The 15,340-nt window shown below is 40.1% G+C and overlaps 3 protein-coding genes across 4 annotated transcripts; 1 reads left to right on the top strand and 2 right to left on the bottom strand.

Annotated features, from left to right (window-relative positions):
* Positions 1 to 124: 124 nt before the first annotated feature.
* On the bottom strand, positions 125 to 3,234 carry LOC145906941 (uncharacterized). The gene is made up of 6 exons (XM_082994396.1): positions 2,959 to 3,234; positions 2,431 to 2,662; positions 1,673 to 1,882; positions 1,391 to 1,596; positions 1,063 to 1,196; positions 125 to 922 (listed from the first exon to the last, which is right to left on the bottom strand). The coding sequence occupies exons 1-6, from the start codon at positions 3,119 to 3,121 to the stop codon at positions 716 to 718; spliced, it is 1,152 nt and encodes a 383-aa protein (XP_082850522.1). The 5' UTR covers positions 3,122 to 3,234; the 3' UTR covers positions 125 to 715.
* Positions 3,235 to 3,424: 190 nt separating this feature from the next.
* On the bottom strand, positions 3,425 to 6,778 carry LOC145906881 (uncharacterized). Its single transcript, XM_082994348.1, has 8 exons — positions 6,591 to 6,778; positions 6,297 to 6,419; positions 5,916 to 6,063; positions 5,571 to 5,745; positions 5,125 to 5,500; positions 4,363 to 5,057; positions 4,174 to 4,279; positions 3,425 to 4,047 (listed from the first exon to the last, which is right to left on the bottom strand). Exons 1-8 carry the CDS (start codon positions 6,633 to 6,635, stop codon positions 3,820 to 3,822), a joined length of 1,896 nt encoding a protein of 631 aa, XP_082850474.1. The 5' UTR covers positions 6,636 to 6,778; the 3' UTR covers positions 3,425 to 3,819.
* A 544-nt stretch (positions 6,779 to 7,322) lies between these two features.
* On the top strand, positions 7,323 to 13,956 carry LOC145900920 (spindle assembly abnormal protein 6 homolog). 2 transcript variants are annotated; one of them, XM_082988894.1, is made up of 14 exons: positions 7,323 to 7,409; positions 7,614 to 7,754; positions 8,117 to 8,234; positions 8,310 to 8,486; positions 8,545 to 8,742; positions 9,331 to 9,447; positions 9,525 to 9,677; positions 10,013 to 10,219; positions 10,651 to 10,815; positions 10,882 to 10,978; positions 11,385 to 11,539; positions 11,873 to 12,087; positions 12,835 to 12,985; positions 13,246 to 13,956. In XM_082988894.1, exons 1-14 carry the CDS (start codon positions 7,345 to 7,347, stop codon positions 13,360 to 13,362), a joined length of 2,076 nt encoding a protein of 691 aa, XP_082845020.1. In that variant the 5' UTR covers positions 7,323 to 7,344; the 3' UTR covers positions 13,363 to 13,956. The 2 variants fall into 2 exon arrangements, with proteins under 2 accessions (XP_082845020.1, XP_082845019.1); XM_082988893.1 differs by having other exon boundaries at positions 11,873 to 12,093.
* The last annotated feature ends 1,384 nt before the right edge of the window (positions 13,957 to 15,340 follow it).

The following is a 15,340-nucleotide window of genomic DNA, read 5'->3' as shown; positions in this document are numbered from 1 at the left end:
TTATATTCTAAAAAGCATGTGATTCGTTCACTTCCGTAACAACCTCACAAAGTAAAAAACTTCTGTGACGCTGACCCGCTGGCGTCCCAATTTTTTATTCATACAAAACGAGGGTTTGCATTTTGAAACAGTGCGAAAAGAAAAGCTTGTTTAAACTTGATGTCGTTAGGTCCGGAAAAGAATCTTCCGAAGATTGCTACAACGAGGCAATATCAACATTTTTTCGACCAGTCCATCAGCTATAACATTGAATTGCACAGGGTTGTGAAAATTTAATTAAATAGATTGGATTTTGTATGAGAAAAAACACAATCTTCGCTTGTACAAAATATTAATTTGTTCCTTAATTTGCGGTGGCACACATTTCAAGTTGAAAATAGAGAAATATTGCGTACTAAACTGAGCCGTACAACCGTGCAAACGTGATCGACCGTCAGCCTTCAAATTTCGCTACTGTCATTGCATCAGCAAATGTCACTGGGAAATTAGATTTCAAGCCAATCCAATTACCTACATAGATTCACTGGCGAATTTCAGAGCCAGTGTCACGACAATACACGTGAAACCTTACCGCACTGTGATGACATATACATGAACTGAAAAACTGGCGACATGCTGTAACCAATATATCACTATGTGGCGATACGATTGAACTGGTCACAGCGTGTATTGTGAGCAAAACATAATTTCACTACGTATGGAAGATCCACTTTGATCACGGCGTTAGGCAAACCCGGTGGAAGGCGTTTAACTCAGCCACGTGAATTGCGGCTTCGAACTCGTGGAGGTTGTAAGTTCGTCTACTGAATAATTCATCGAATGGATATTGATCGTGTGTATTTTCTAAGAACCGCAGAGCTTCTTTTAAGTGGTGAGGTTCATATCCACTCGCACCGGTTATCGACAATCCCTTACGTATGACCTGCGTGAACACAAACACATTTTTGATTTTTTTTGAAAAGATTGTGCAGGCTAACGTTTATCCACCCATTGGGACATTGTTAATTACATTTACATGCGTACAAACACCAAGAAACGCAAATAAAAATGTAGATTACTAACCTCAGCGCTATTGATCTGTAAACAGATGTTGTCACTTGATTTGCAACAAACGTATCTGGCACCACATCTTAAGACACGTAGTCCTGTTTCCATGAGGCTTTGACTGCCGGCGGTGTCAATTACGCAGTCGGCACCTGCGTAACCACAAAGTTCGGTGAACTTTTTTTGCAATACATTTTTAGTTAAAACATTATTGTCTTTCAAGCGGACATGGTTGAAAAACAAATGAGCTTTGAATTATTAACGATGATATTCACGAACCCTAAACAGACTTCTGTTTGACAAAGTAAAGTTTTCATCCTTAGGCATGTGACGTAAACACCTTTACCTCGGCGACTTTTCGAACACATCATGTTTTCCACGTACGCTGGGGAAGCAGTTTCGAATCCAAACTTAGCCATCAATTTGAGTCTGGACTGATTTGTGTCGCAACAAACAACGCGCTCGCACCCATTGTGACGTAACAACAGGCAAGCGAATACAGCAGAAAGGTTGGATCCTGTCACAAGTGCTGTCGCATTGAACAAAGAAACCCTGTATAAAACTGAATTTCCAAAATGTTTCTGCCTAATTGTTATTTTTATACCATTCTGAATAAGTATATATATACCGAGCCTGTTCGACAGCATGGACCATCGGAGCTACAGTGTCGTTGGCAATGGACGCCAAACGGTCGGAAACACAGACAGGAACTGGAACAATCGTCGTTCCTCTCCTCAGAACTATGTGTGTGGCGAAGGTGCCGCTGAAACCTTTGCCTGAAGAAAGTGGACACCTGCCGTACTCTATTTTGTTGCAACACCAACGGGTGTTCCCGGCCCTGAAAATATACCATAGTTTTGACCAGATTTAGAGAAATTGTTAATGATTTCGATACAGCGCTGTCAAAAGTATAAAGAAGCAACATTACAATAAGGTAAGGAAAATCGGATTTAGTAGCTTAATTCTCGATACACGTATTTCGATAACGTGACATTTGAGTCTCAATTTTTATTTCCACGAAATGTCACTGCAGCAAATTACCAACGCAGCAATCGATTACGGGGGAGATTCCTAAATGGTGCGTCGTTTTAGCAATGTTAGGGGAGCTTTCTTGGAAGCTACACGAATTTTATTTCCAGATCAAACTGCATGCTCGCTCAGTAATTAAAAAAACCAATTACCGTATTTCGTAAGCGCTATCAAAAGAAAGGTCAACACTAGAAAAAGCGTAGGCCTGTCTCAAAAAAGGTCAGAATTTTTGGTGTGCGTCGTAATAACATTTTGATTTTTGAGAAATGTGCGTCATCAATTCGTGATAGTTGGGAACCACTGGATTATGGGTTAACAACTAAAAAGCCAACAGAGAACATTGATCTAACTCGAAACCTGCATTCTTGGCATTCTTCACAAGGCACGGAGATGTTGAAAGAGCACCGTGTTCCAATAGGCAAAGGTATATCTTCCCCGCGATTGAAATGCTCGGTGCCTGGAATGGTTTCTCCGTTGCTTGTGTTGGAATGGAGTTGGTTGAAGCTGACTAGGTTTGATCTTCGGTCCTGGACAACTTCGCACACTCCCTCGCAACCAATCACCGCTGGCACAACATCATTGCGCATTTCTACAGGAAAGTGGCGTTGTTTAACTGAACGCAACAAAGGGTTATATATCTGTCAGTTTTAAGCTGCTGTCATGACAGTAAATACACCACCAGACGCAAATAAAGCAGGTCTTCAAATTACTTGTCTGTCAGTGTTATAAGATAATGGCGTGTGCTCACAGTTGCGTTTAGAACGTGTAGTACAGTATGGTAGTAAGCGCTTACCGCCACGGTCCGAGCATGTCATATAGTTGGGAATTTATTAGTTATTACCAAGTTGTAGGAAATATGTAATTTCCTGTGCCATCATTACCTACCAGTGAACGTTTTAAGATCATCAGCGCTGAGAGTTGTTAAAATAACTCTCACTATAACTTCGCCCTCTTGTACGTCGGGCAAACCAGGACATTGTTCCACAAACCACCTCGGTTTGTGCTGTGCTCCAAAGTACACTAACCGAGTGGCTGCTGTGCCAGCCATGATAACTAGTTTCCGGCAAAGTTTGCCTATAGTCACGCTAAACACTGCAGCGTGACATCCTAAACATCAATACCGGTGAATAGCACGTTCCTTGCAACAAAAGGAATTTCACGAAGCACAATACCCTGAATATGCAAAGACCGCATGCAAACTGAATGCAGTCTGCCTGCACCTCAGGCAGTTAATTGGCAATTGTCCTATTCTATTTTGAGTACACGGGAAATTGGTCCTCGACAGTATTTGATTTGTCCCGAACCAGTTTGACAAGTACCTCCCGCTAAAACAAGCAGACATTCATGTAATTGCTGCATGTTATTCAATAAAACCTGATATTTTTCGAAAGTAAAGCGAATATCGCGTTTTTGGAACAAACTGGAATAACACCAATAAATAACCTCTCTCACACAACACAACACGATGCTGTCTGTTCCGCACCACTGCACAAAAAAACAGAGCCTTGGGCGTTCTTTCATTCTGTCTGTTCGGCAAGTTATGACTGAACAAAATGTAGCATTAAACAATATATAACCTCCCGATATATCTTGTAACATTCTTTGCAACGCGCGTAATTTCCACCGTGTACTACTCCTTTGAGGCCACATAACTGTACAATTGGCACAGTGGCTTCCATGTTGGCTCGACACGTGAAGAAAAAGGGTGAATGCAAACAAACGATTCGAACAAGTCAAACAACTCAGTTATCTGTAATTGCTGCTTGACGTGCTTTTCCCTCCCGCTGACTTCCGCGAAGTTCTGGAAAGTGCGCTTGAACTTGCCAGCCTTCCTCTGCCCAGTCTGCCCTCTTGCCGTAAACTTATTGCCTCGCTTGGTGCCACAGAGCCGCGCTCCACAATACTTGCAAGATCGCTTACTGACGTTGTGAACTCCGACGTCAGAGTAAGTTTTTCGCTTGGTTCCGGTGGCATCTGTAACAGCATAACTATAATTAGGATTGTCGTGATTTGGTACAGAGTAACCGTATTGCGTGGAATAGCATTAACGCACGCACAACAAAATGCAACGTCATTGCCCGGTCTTGCAACGCAACTGACCTGAACTGAGAGGGACGCTGGTTTCTGTTTGGCTGGGACCCAAAGATAACTGTCGGTGTACAGCGCAAATAGCGTTCGAAGGTTTCGTTGTGCCTTTTCTATCGATCTGAATTGCGACGATAAGTAATGTTACATTGTATGTCTAGTATAGACGGTATGGTAAACAGTAGATGGTGGAAGTTTATTTACCTGGCCTGTTTGTGGTGGTTTGGGCCGTAAGCATAAGCATCGTCCGAAATGAGTGTGCTTAACGATATCAAGGATTGTGCTTTCGCTATGGAGGGCTGAGTGGGCGCGGTTTGTTCAATGACTTGTGTTGTCTTGGAAACAATGGGGGATTTACGACCTTGTCCTGCAACATAGGCCCTTGTGTGAGGCCGTACAGGAAGTTTGGATTCCTCAGTTGCCGCCTCGTAGGGTATGGCGGTGTAGGGTCTTGTCAGTCGGGTACTAGGGCGTGTTACTTTCCGCCTTCGCTGTTCATGAATCGCTTGTTTTAGTTTCTGTATTGATGTCAAGTTGGTTTTTGAGTGGTCCTTGGCGGGTACCTTGACCAAAAGTAGGAAACTGTTCTTGCTCGCTGGCCGGTTGTATTGTTGCGCATCTACAGATATTGGCAGGTTGACGGCGGCATTTGAGATGGCTTCGCGACGAATATTGTTGGCTGCCGAGTTTATTTTCGTTCTCGCGTTTTGGGTTTCCTTGCTCTGCAACAACACCGCCGAGCCCCGTTGAGACCGGCGTTCGGATTCTTCGGCACTTTGTCTCAATGCTCGTTGCGTCAAAACGTTTCTCCCGCTTTTGGAGGAGTCTACCCTCACGGAACCGGACTCCGAAAGCTGCGGCATTTTATCAGAATAGATCGCGGATGGAATGCGCTTTGGCTGCAACAAAAAGGCACAAGAACTATTAAGATGTTAACCACGGTCCAATAATAGATGATTTCAATACCGACGCCGACGAGGCACTAAACTTAGACACGACGCTCGACGGAGGCCTGCTATGCCTTCCGTAGGGATCGGGCTCAAACAGCAGGCCAGACAACGCAGCGGCCTCCCTTATGGTGGATGTCGCCTCCGACGCGCCTTCGTTAAATTGTGACTCGCTAGTTCCATCGTACGAGCTTGCGACCGTTACAAGTGGAACGTTTGACGGGTCGGCATCAAATTGGTTTTCTTTCTCCTCTTGGTTTTCAGAGACTTTCGCTTTTTCCAACCTTTTCGCTTGATTGAAATAGGGATAACTGTCAAGTAAAGTTTTCTTCAGCCAATCACCGGCGTTTTTGAAAAGTACGTCGTCACGGATTGTGGTGGACGCATTACCGTACCTTTGCCAAACAAAAGACATTATATTCCCTACCACTGCTTTCAAAACTAAAACCATTTTGTAGAATTCACCTGATTAAATCATGGGCAATATCATAATTTTGATTTTTAATTGCAAATAAAAGAGAGGTAAAACCATGGTTATCCCGCAAATCCATATCCAAATCAAACTTGGCCAATCTCAGTGTAAGAATCCTGGACGCTCGCAGATGTCCGTGCATCGCGGACAACATCAAAGGTGTGCGCCCTGTGACAAATTTGCCAACACGTGGGTTTGTCGCTTGAAGCAAAACTGACAGTAAAATATAGCTTTTTGCTGTTATAACTACAACAACTCCATGTAAATATAACGGATATGTTTGCCACATATTTTGAAACGCTGTAGAAGATTTCGAAGTATCGAAACATCACCCATACCTTCAGTGTCTTGTTTATTCAGTTCCACAGACCCCTCCTTTAAAAGCGTTTCAATCAATTTGCTTTTTCCGCTTTCACAAGCGTAATGCAGGGCAGAGCGACATTTGTCGTCAATGGCGTTAACGTTGACGCCCATCCGAAGAAGAATCTTTCAAAATAAAGTTTCACGGTAAAGTACAACGCACCACAATTTGATTGTGAGAGTCATGATAGTCTTATAAAGGGGCGCCAATTTAAGTGTTAACCAATATGGTGGCAGTGCACTATAATTCACAAATCTGATCTAAAAAGTATGTCAAACATTTACGCCTTCTACATACAATCTTGCTGCGTTCTTGTATAGCCTTAAATTACTCACACATTATTAGTTTATATTCATACTTTGGTTATTTTAAGGGCCGAGTCTTCGCATGACAGTATGGATGCTTTAAGAAGAGGAGTTCTGTAAAAATTCTTCTTGTCTCTGAATTCAGGATCCACACCCAAGGTGAGCAGGAGTCGAACCTTGATGACATGACGACCATAATCGTAAAAGTTTGTAAACAGACTTGAAAAAATCCAAAGTAGTGACAAAGACTTTCACAGAGGAAAGTTTGTGGTTTACTTTTACCGAAACAAGTTTTCAAACTACGACAACATTAGGATTTTTGTTTCAATTGCGCATTCCAAACATACCTGGTGAATTCTTTCCTCAGCTATTGCCTGGTTTAAACAATTCATTTCATAGGTAAGTTACAATTCCAAATCCGTTGTAGCCCATGTGCTGCTATCCAACAAATTTATTTTTCGTTTGCTTCAGGCGACCAATCTACACTCTCCACACACGTTTGTAGAGAGCATAAACATTTACTTTCCACTTTAAATGCTTGGTGATGGTTGTGAAGGCAGCTAGTTCTGCGCTACAGTGCTGATTGTTTGGGCCTGTATCAAGTTACATGTATCGGGGAACAAGATGCCTGTCAAATACACAACACGATATGTATCATAAACAGCTTTGCTGGTAATGTTTCGTATAATTGCCCAGGCATTTCTGAAGTACATAGAGCAATAAAACCCAGTCGTGTTGGAAAACGTGTGATCTTTATTTTATTTATTTAGCGTGAAAAAAGTTTTCATGCTAAAAATCATCAAAAATTGCAAAAAAACAAACAGATTTCAATAGTCCTTACTTTTTCTTCTATGCCATCAAACAAACACAAATGTTATTGTAGTATTTTCAAAGTACAACAATTTTTCATGAATTAAGTTTTTAAGCCATAGAAATTCGTATTCATAGATATCATAAGAACGTTAACCAGTCAACCGTAGAATATCCGTTAGTGAATCGCGAAGTTTTGGAAACGCGGCAAATGCAAATGTTAAAATTTATATAAACGTATTTTCTGTTTTTATAAATTATTCAGCAGGCAAACTAAGTTTTGACAAAATAATGACCGAAACCCTGTACTCCGAGACCCACAGAGTCAATCTAAAATGCCAGGAAGCGGAAGATAAGTAAGTTTAAATATAGCTAAACAGTGTCAAAATTCACAAATGTATTACGTTATTTGAAAATTTACACCATTGAAAAGCAAGTGGCTAGTACATGCATCAAATTTAACCTAAATACCCATTTTTTTGTTTATAATACAAACTACATTTATTAATTGGCATGTTCTAGGCCTCACTGTTTTAATATGTAGCCAATATTGTATAAAGGCAAGTACATATCAAAGTTACTGTGGAAGTGCAAACCACCGTCTCACCACTACATCGCAAAGATCTTCTGGTCCGGTTTACCGATGACAAGGATCCTTTCTTTTTATACAATCTCTGTCTTGGGGAAGAAGATTTTCAATGGTAAAAAAATCTTTTATTAAATTAGTGGTTTTTAAATTTCAGCATCCTGTTGGTTGGGTGGGGCAAAAATTTGGTAGGTTGCTGAGGACATTTGGTGTATGCATAGAAAAATCAATTCTAGATCAAAAATTACTGGACTGAAACCTTTCTTGTTATCAAGCAAATATGTAAACAGCATTGTGTTATCAATTCTATAACCTTAAGCATTTATAATTTATATCACAAAGTAGTTTTGAATTTTTTTTACTGATGACAAAGTAAGCTTTAATTGTGGTGGGCATGGGACAGAAATATTTGAGAACCACTAGATTAGGAGCAGTTTTTTACAACAACTTGGTAATGTTCAATTTTATTGTTTTCAGCTTAAAGACGCAACAAGGGCTTCTGGTTGACTTTAGCGCTTTCCCACAGCGATTTATAGCTCTGTTACAACAGTGTTACATTGAAGAAACAAAAGAAACACCAAAGTTTTTGTTACAGGTTCGTGCAACTTTTGCTTTTATTTTCTCTGGGATGAATTCTTTCAAATGTGTTATTTAAAAAAAATTCCTGTAGTTTGAAGTGAATGAGAGAACGTCATCTGGATTTGAAGGCCTTCATTTGGGCAATGGAGTTTTGAAAGTTATCGAAACAAACCCATTCAAGCATCTTATTCATCTTTGTTTGAATTTGCTCCCTGCTAATGACACTGATGTGAAGAAATACCTGGCAACATGCCTGAAACTTTCAATGGTAAATACAAGTGCATTGGAAATTTTGAATGACGCTAATATGGCATTTTGTGTGACAGGAAAGACAAAGTGCTTTGGAGGGAAAACTGCAACAAACTGAGCTTGATTTAAAACACAAGTTGGAACACACTAGGCAGCAGTTGTCCGATCGTTCAAGGGAGTTGGATCAACTAAGGATAGAGGCTGGTGGAAGATCTGAGAGACTTACTACTCAACATACAAGAGAGATGAATTTGGAAAGGGAGAAGACCCTTAAGGTAAAATATATAATGCAAGGTTCTTTTTTTCAATGCACTGCCTTTACATTATTGTAGGTTAGGCCAGGGGTTCGCCAATACTTTTTGGCGCGACCAACAAAAAATGTTTGTAGTGTCTCGCAACCCAAATAAGAACAAATGCGATTTTACTGTCAATCATTTATGCTCGCGATAATCCCAACAAACTGTGATATTAGAATGAAACATTTGAAAAATTATTATGTAGCAACTTAATGCAAGTGATAGTTATGCAAACATTGTATTTATTTTAAAGAAAGAAAACTTTGTCAATATATTTACAATTTTCTTGACTCAAAGGATATTTTGGCAACCAAAAATTGAGTTGTTTGTGACCCACCATTTGTGGATCCCTGGGTTAGACATCCTATAGATTTAACTGGCCTCTATAACAAAAAACTATGTATAAATGTAACGCGAGATATTCTTGGTTTTTGAATAACATTTCCAATCCCTTGACTTTTACATTACTGATGACTGTTGTTGCATATTTTGTTCTCCCTTGCCAAAGTTATGTCTGGTCTATTATTTCTATTCCATTTCTTTCACATTTATGTTTGTTTGTGCCAGATTCAAGATGAGATGCAACAAAGATATGACAGAGAAAGAAAGGAATTTGAAAGCTCCTATCAGAAAAACCTAAGGCAGAGGGATGCAAGGTTGTCCGAGCTGGAAAATACCAACAAGGTCCGTTTTTATATTTCACCAATTAGCATAACGACTCGCTATAGCTCTTGATTAACACATTACTTTCTGCCGTGTAGGATCTGACTGACAGGCGATACAGAGCTGAAGCAACAATCCGTGAACTTAAGACCAAACTGAATGCACTTGAGGAGGAACACAGAAGATGTAGGAATGACTTGCAGCAAGCTAGAAGGGAGAGTTGCTCACTTGACACTGAAAGGCACAACCAAGTAATTTTTGGAAATACTTTTCTATATGGTATATATCAGTCAAACTAAAGTATATATAATTTTAAATGTTACTAGAAGTTCTAATAAAAATATATTAATAAAATAATAAAATGCGAAACATGTTTTCTAAAATCAGAAGCGTGGACACAAAGTTGTTCTAGTAACATTTAAAATTGAATTGAAGGTTAACTTGTGTCACGTGAAAGAAGTGTTGCTGGTTAGGTAGATTTCATGAAGTAAAAACATTTTATTGCTAAAGTATTTATATATATATTGAATTTTTTGATTGGTCTTACCTCCAAATTCATATAAAAATGTCATGCTTGTTTGCACAGGACAAAATTATCCAGCAGTTGAAGACCAGAGTGGCAGTGTTGGAGCAAGAGTTGCTGGACAAGGAACAGCTTGTATCAAGGATAACTTCATCACTGGATGCGGCAGAACAACAGAAAGATCAACTTGATGAAAGAAAGAGTGAACAACAATCCCAAATACGAAAACTTGAAGCAACAATTAAGACCATGACAGAGGAAATCAAGAAGGTAAACAATGTGGTTTAAACATTACAGAAAGTTACATGTTAGCAGATATTGTAATAAAACTTAACATTTAACACAGAAAATATTTTTTAATAACTCAAAAATATTGCATTTTTCTGTGCATGGAACTTTTTATATAATCATAGAGACTAAGAATAAACAGAGCAGCACATAGTACTGAAAACATTGACTGTGGAGATCAGTGGCGTCACTATGTACATCTCTATATAACATGGAGTTAGACCACTATATGGGCCATCATTAGTTTAAAAATATTAAGAAGAAATTTAATATTTGGCGAATAAATCTATTGATTGCTCACAATCTTTTCTTAAGTCTGTCACACTAAACAATTCAATCATGTAGTTTCAAGAGTTGCTTAGACTGTTTGGTTAGAAGTATGAATTATTACCAACGATCTATTGAAATTGCAGGGCAATGAAATCATCAGAAAACTCCAGGATGAGCGAAAAACATTCATAAACAAGGTGAAGATCAAGAATGAGGTGACAACAAGACAAGAACACGTGATCGGGGAAAATGAGAAAGCTTTGGACAAAATGAAGAAGGAGCTGGAGGAAAAATCCACCAATCTACAGGTGTGAAATTTTTCTTCTTAGTTTTGGAAAAACCCATGTTTATTTGATCAACTTTTGTGTTTGTAGAAATCCCAGGATGAAACTTCAAAACTGAAAGAGCAACTTACAACAACTCTAGAAAAACTGGAGGAGAGCAAGGGATTGCTGAAAACCAATGAAAATGGTGGGAGGCGGGTTTGCTTTTGGGGTCACTCCTTAATACACATGTGTTCCATGTTCCATTAAGGGGTTCTTCTCATGACCAAATTAAACTTTGAAGTTTCAATTGCTCTCCAGCTAATCTTTACATTGAAAAAAAATCATAAAAAATATTAATAAAAAATCCAGACTGTATAAGTGCTATGTATGCAAGCAGCATTACGAAAATGTCCCCAACTTCTATTTGGCTAGTACTTGTCCAAAAAAATCACACCCAAATTATGCATACTAAACTGTATGTAGGTACCTGGGCTAATTGATATTTTTATAAACCATCATAATCGAAGCAAACAGCATGGTTTATTTACCGTGTTTATGTATTCACCTCCCAGGGTGAACATTTCCCCAACAAAATTACATTTTCATTTCAGTAATCAACTGGTTAAACAAACAGCTTAACGAACGGCAGATCATCGGCCGCAAGGTGGCAGCACCCCAACCTTCCAATCACCCTGCGCCTGTTCAAGAACTTCACTCCTACAATCATCATATAAACCCCGGCTTCCCGTCATACGACCGAACAACTGTAAGCTTGTTAACCCACTTTCACGCAGTTTTCGAATCAGTGTGTTATTGTGTTGGTTCTTCTAGTAAAAAGGGAATATACAAATATGAGCGAATAACTCACCAAAGTGACATTGGTAATCTTGATCTATCATGTCAAGTGGCCTTGTCTGCGCGTCACTAAAAAAAACGAAACATACGCCTTTGTTTAAACTTTAGACGTTTCGTTAGCCTGAACGACTTCTTCTGAAAATATAACTAACGTAGTCGCGAGCCAAATGTGATTGTTAGTAATAATTATGCCTCAAGCCGATTGGCCGCAGCTCCCCTTACAAAACTCGTCTTGTATCACCAGCCACACTACAGCACACCGATCGGTTTAAACCCAACCCCTCCGCACATCTCCGTGTCCCAAAACACCCCCATTCCCATATCGTCCAGTCCAGGGAGCCAACAGCAAGCGGGAAAAACCAACTCTCCGACCGCTCGCATCCCCAGACCCAACGTGAACACGCCGTCCCAAGTCATCTATAATCCGGGCAAGAAGGATAAGGAAAATCAATCACCCAAGTCAGTGTAAGCCAATGGTGGTTTTGTTTATGTTCGTTTGCGCCTCTGCGAAATCGCAGCTCGTCTGTCAACGAATTCTTGTCGCGTTCAGCCTCAAGAAAGAATGCTGTGCATGTGTTTTTTAAAGCTGCTTGGTTTTTAATTTAAATAATGTGCAAATACCAATAATTTAGGTGAAAATGCGTTCTTTGAGTCAAGTGTTAGTTTTCAATATGTTATTAACACCCGATATAATTGGTAAAGCAACTTCACCCGTGCACGGATAAATCAGAATCCCCAAATAGTCACAAATATTGTACGTCAAATTTTTGTTGTGTAAAGAAAATGCAGTCAGATGTGGTTGCGCTTGTCTTTGTAGTAAGTTTTCGAAAGTGCTAAACCATGTATTACGGTGGTAAAGGTGTATTATACATGGGTCAAATTTACCAAGCGCATGCACACTCTGTTGTTTTGCTGCAAACCAAGAGTATGCGTATTGTTTGCCTGTCTGCGTTGAGTTCAGGTTAAAATAACATGAAGTTGTCCTGTACGAAAGCTTTGCGGTGGGAAAGTTGCCGTTTGATAAATCGACCAGACCGCTCGGCCGTAAATTATCTGAAATTTGATTCGACAGAACACACATATTCGGGTATCAAATTCAGCGTGAATAATGATCCTCCATAATTTTAGGAAGTTTTGCATGAAAAGCTACTGCATTGGTGTTTTTGAACCTGCCAACCTTTCACAAACACAAATCAAAAATTTCAGGAGCGAACATTCCATTGACCCGAAATACCTTGCTCGCTCAACTGACGTCATCACAGTTCGCAGCGCGTCGCCAGGGGGCGCCCCATCACCACCAAAGACCTTAACCGCCGCCAGAACGATGAGCAACCCTTCGAACCGCCTCAGCCAGCAGGTTGGAACTCGGCCAAGATCTCTGGCGCGCCTCTAATACAAGCGTGGTTTAGTCATGGATTTACGCACTTGCGTTACACGTTTTGAGGCCTGAGTTATTTGATTTGGGTCGGGTGTAAGACGGAGATAACCCCCAGTCTTACTTTCATAAACAATGAGGACTAAACGAGTGCGCTTCTCAATGATGCAAATCCCTACTGTCAGGCGGTCCTGATCTACTGGAATTGTTTTCTATTTTAACCTAAAATTTCTCCTGTGCAGGTGATTAACAAGGCTACGATAGGACGACCCAACAACGTACGTTTCCAGCCGCAAACCCAACCCCCACCACCCATTGTGTCGGCGTACTTCACAGGGGCGCTACCCAAAAAAGTCTAAGATTTGCCCGAATGGAGCTACCGATCCAATTCGGCTTTAGTCGAAGCTTTTTGAAGTGGATTTCGGGATTTTGTGGGCGTGGTAATGTCTTACTTTGTGCGCCAAGTAAGGGCAGCCTTGTTATTTTGCGTGATACTGTTGCTTAACAGTCAGTGGTTTGTTTGTGCTGTATTAGTTCCATTTCCTCGGTGTGCTTTTTGATTTTTCTACATATATCGTTGCCAACAGGTTAAATGTTGCTTTGTTTAAATATTTACCACTTTTCGAGCATATAATTGCATACTATAATTTCCCCCCGCATATTTGTGTCAAGATTCATAAAATTAAGTCAGCGGGTATAGGAAAATTTTGTACACAATAATTGCAATTAACATGTACTGATGAAATTCAAAATGAAATGCCACAAAAATTCCTAAAAAGATATTTTTTTTTGTACATTTACACAAGGTTTGTCCTACTTAATATATTTCGTATATTTGTAAATACTCTACTGTTTGTGCCAACTCTTTTTCAGCTCGTTTAATTTCTTTTCTCGGTCGCAAAACATCCGCTTTATTGGTGTCGCCTTTCTTTGGTGAACCTGTTTCCTTTGTATCTAATCTTCAGATGTTTTTGTGTTTTGGCATGTGTTCGACGAAAATAAACTCATCGTCACTTATTTATGAGGATTGGTTTTGGAATCTTGTCTACAGCGGCTTCTATTAGATCAATACATTATTTCAATATTCCAATATAGACAGAGTCACCGAGTACAGAAAAAAACAAGTTTTTCCATCAAGGGCTGTGATGGACAGGACGACGTGTTGAACCCATGCTGGTAGCCCATTAACAATTCGAAGGCGAGTACTTGGCGATAGACGCATCCCGCAGGTCGCTGAGCAATACAGGCAAGCGTGTCATTTTTCACTCAAAGACAGAAATTCGGCGTTCTTATTTTAAGTTATTCCTCTGGTTCTTGGGACGAATGCTCAGCATGCAACCTCACGTAGAAAACGCACAACTATGCGAGGTCAAGGACTGGGAGCAAACCCATATTTACCAACTGCAGTCAAGCATTCTGGGTTCTAATGTTGTCGCCGTCGGTTGACGTCGCGTCCGACCAAAACCGAGCATCAGCGCCCACGTGCGGACGGTGTTGGGTTACGGAGAACTTACTGTCTTGGTTTTACGCAGTGGCGTACCGAAATTTCCTCCCCGCTGACCCGCTAACAACAAGGGCAATGCTTAGAAACGACTTGTTTGGAAACACATGAAAGGGTTCAGGCAAGAGACTGTGTGTCTGCAAGACTGGCGTCGGTCACAGCCAGCACTCGTCGGACAATAAAATATACACCTACTGTACGTACAACTTGTACATTTGGTTTCAAGGTATTTATTGTTGTGAGAATTATTACAATCGAAACAAACAAAGCTACTTGAAATGCAGAGATGGACTATTTTGGATTAGAAATGTCTCTCAGTTGTGCACGACATTATTTCAACTAAATGACAAATACGATATCCCGTTTTCAGAAGCATAAATACCTTTCATTCTTAGAAAAATGTCAATGGAAAAATGAGGTGTTTCCTCGCTTGGTTACGCTCGGGCGAACAAGGTTATTCCATCGGTTTCTGTAAGCCAAAGGTCGGAATGTCTATAAATAAAACCAATAAATTGGCCCTTTTAAAATAATCCCTAGTCCCTGAGCGACCAAGAAAAGATGTAATTTGTAACAATGCGCATCAAATTTCATTATCCGGTAATGCGGTGTGTTTTTATGTCCCATATGACAAGGTATATTTGTAGCCGCGGCTTGTTGCACTGGGGTCGTACAGTGTCCAAATTGACATTTATTTGTACGGGATTTCGTTTACATTTATTCTAAAGTAAAAATGGAACTGTTGGGGTTTCGTAATGCATCGTCAGGAGTTTGTTTGCGTTCCTGGCCTTTTCCGGTGATCTTTGCAAGGTTGCCAGTTGTTTTTAGAAGTCAATCCG

Source organism: Ascidia mentula, chromosome 1 (genome assembly GCF_947561715.1).
Source record: "Ascidia mentula chromosome 1, kaAscMent1.1, whole genome shotgun sequence".
NCBI lineage: Eukaryota > Metazoa > Chordata > Ascidiacea > Phlebobranchia > Ascidiidae > Ascidia > Ascidia mentula.
The sequence above is the reverse complement of the archived record's forward strand: the minus strand, read 5'-3'. Positions and strand labels throughout refer to the sequence as shown.

Bases quoted from the DNA above. Each gene is read 5' to 3' on its own strand.
- LOC145900920 (XM_082988893.1), top strand. From the start codon at position 7,345: ATGACCGAAACCCTGTACTCCGAGACCCACAGAGTCAATCTAAAATGC. The intron at 8,487-8,544 runs GTAAATACAAGT...TTTGTGTGACAG, and splicing joins CATGCCTGAAACTTTCAATG to GAAAGACAAAGTGCTTTGGA. The intron at 12,094-12,834 runs GTAAGCCAATGG...CAAAAATTTCAG, and splicing joins AATCAATCACCCAAGTCAGT to GAGCGAACATTCCATTGACC.
- LOC145906881 (XM_082994348.1), bottom strand. From the start codon at position 6,635: ATGAATTGTTTAAACCAGGCAATAGCTGAGGAAAGAATTCACCAG. The intron at 5,501-5,570 runs GTGAATTCTACA...TGTTTGGCAAAG, and splicing joins ATTGCCCATGATTTAATCAG to GTACGGTAATGCGTCCACCA. The intron at 5,058-5,124 runs GTATTGAAATCA...TTTTTGTTGCAG, and splicing joins TTAGTGCCTCGTCGGCGTCG to CCAAAGCGCATTCCATCCGC.
- LOC145906941 (XM_082994396.1), bottom strand. From the start codon at position 3,121: ATGGCTGGCACAGCAGCCACTCGGTTAGTGTACTTTGGAGCACAGCAC. The intron at 1,883-2,430 runs GTTTCGAGTTAG...GTATATTTTCAG, and splicing joins GAAGAATGCCAAGAATGCAG to GGCCGGGAACACCCGTTGGT. The intron at 1,197-1,390 runs GTAAAGGTGTTT...GTGGTTACGCAG, and splicing joins GTGTTCGAAAAGTCGCCGAG to GTGCCGACTGCGTAATTGAC.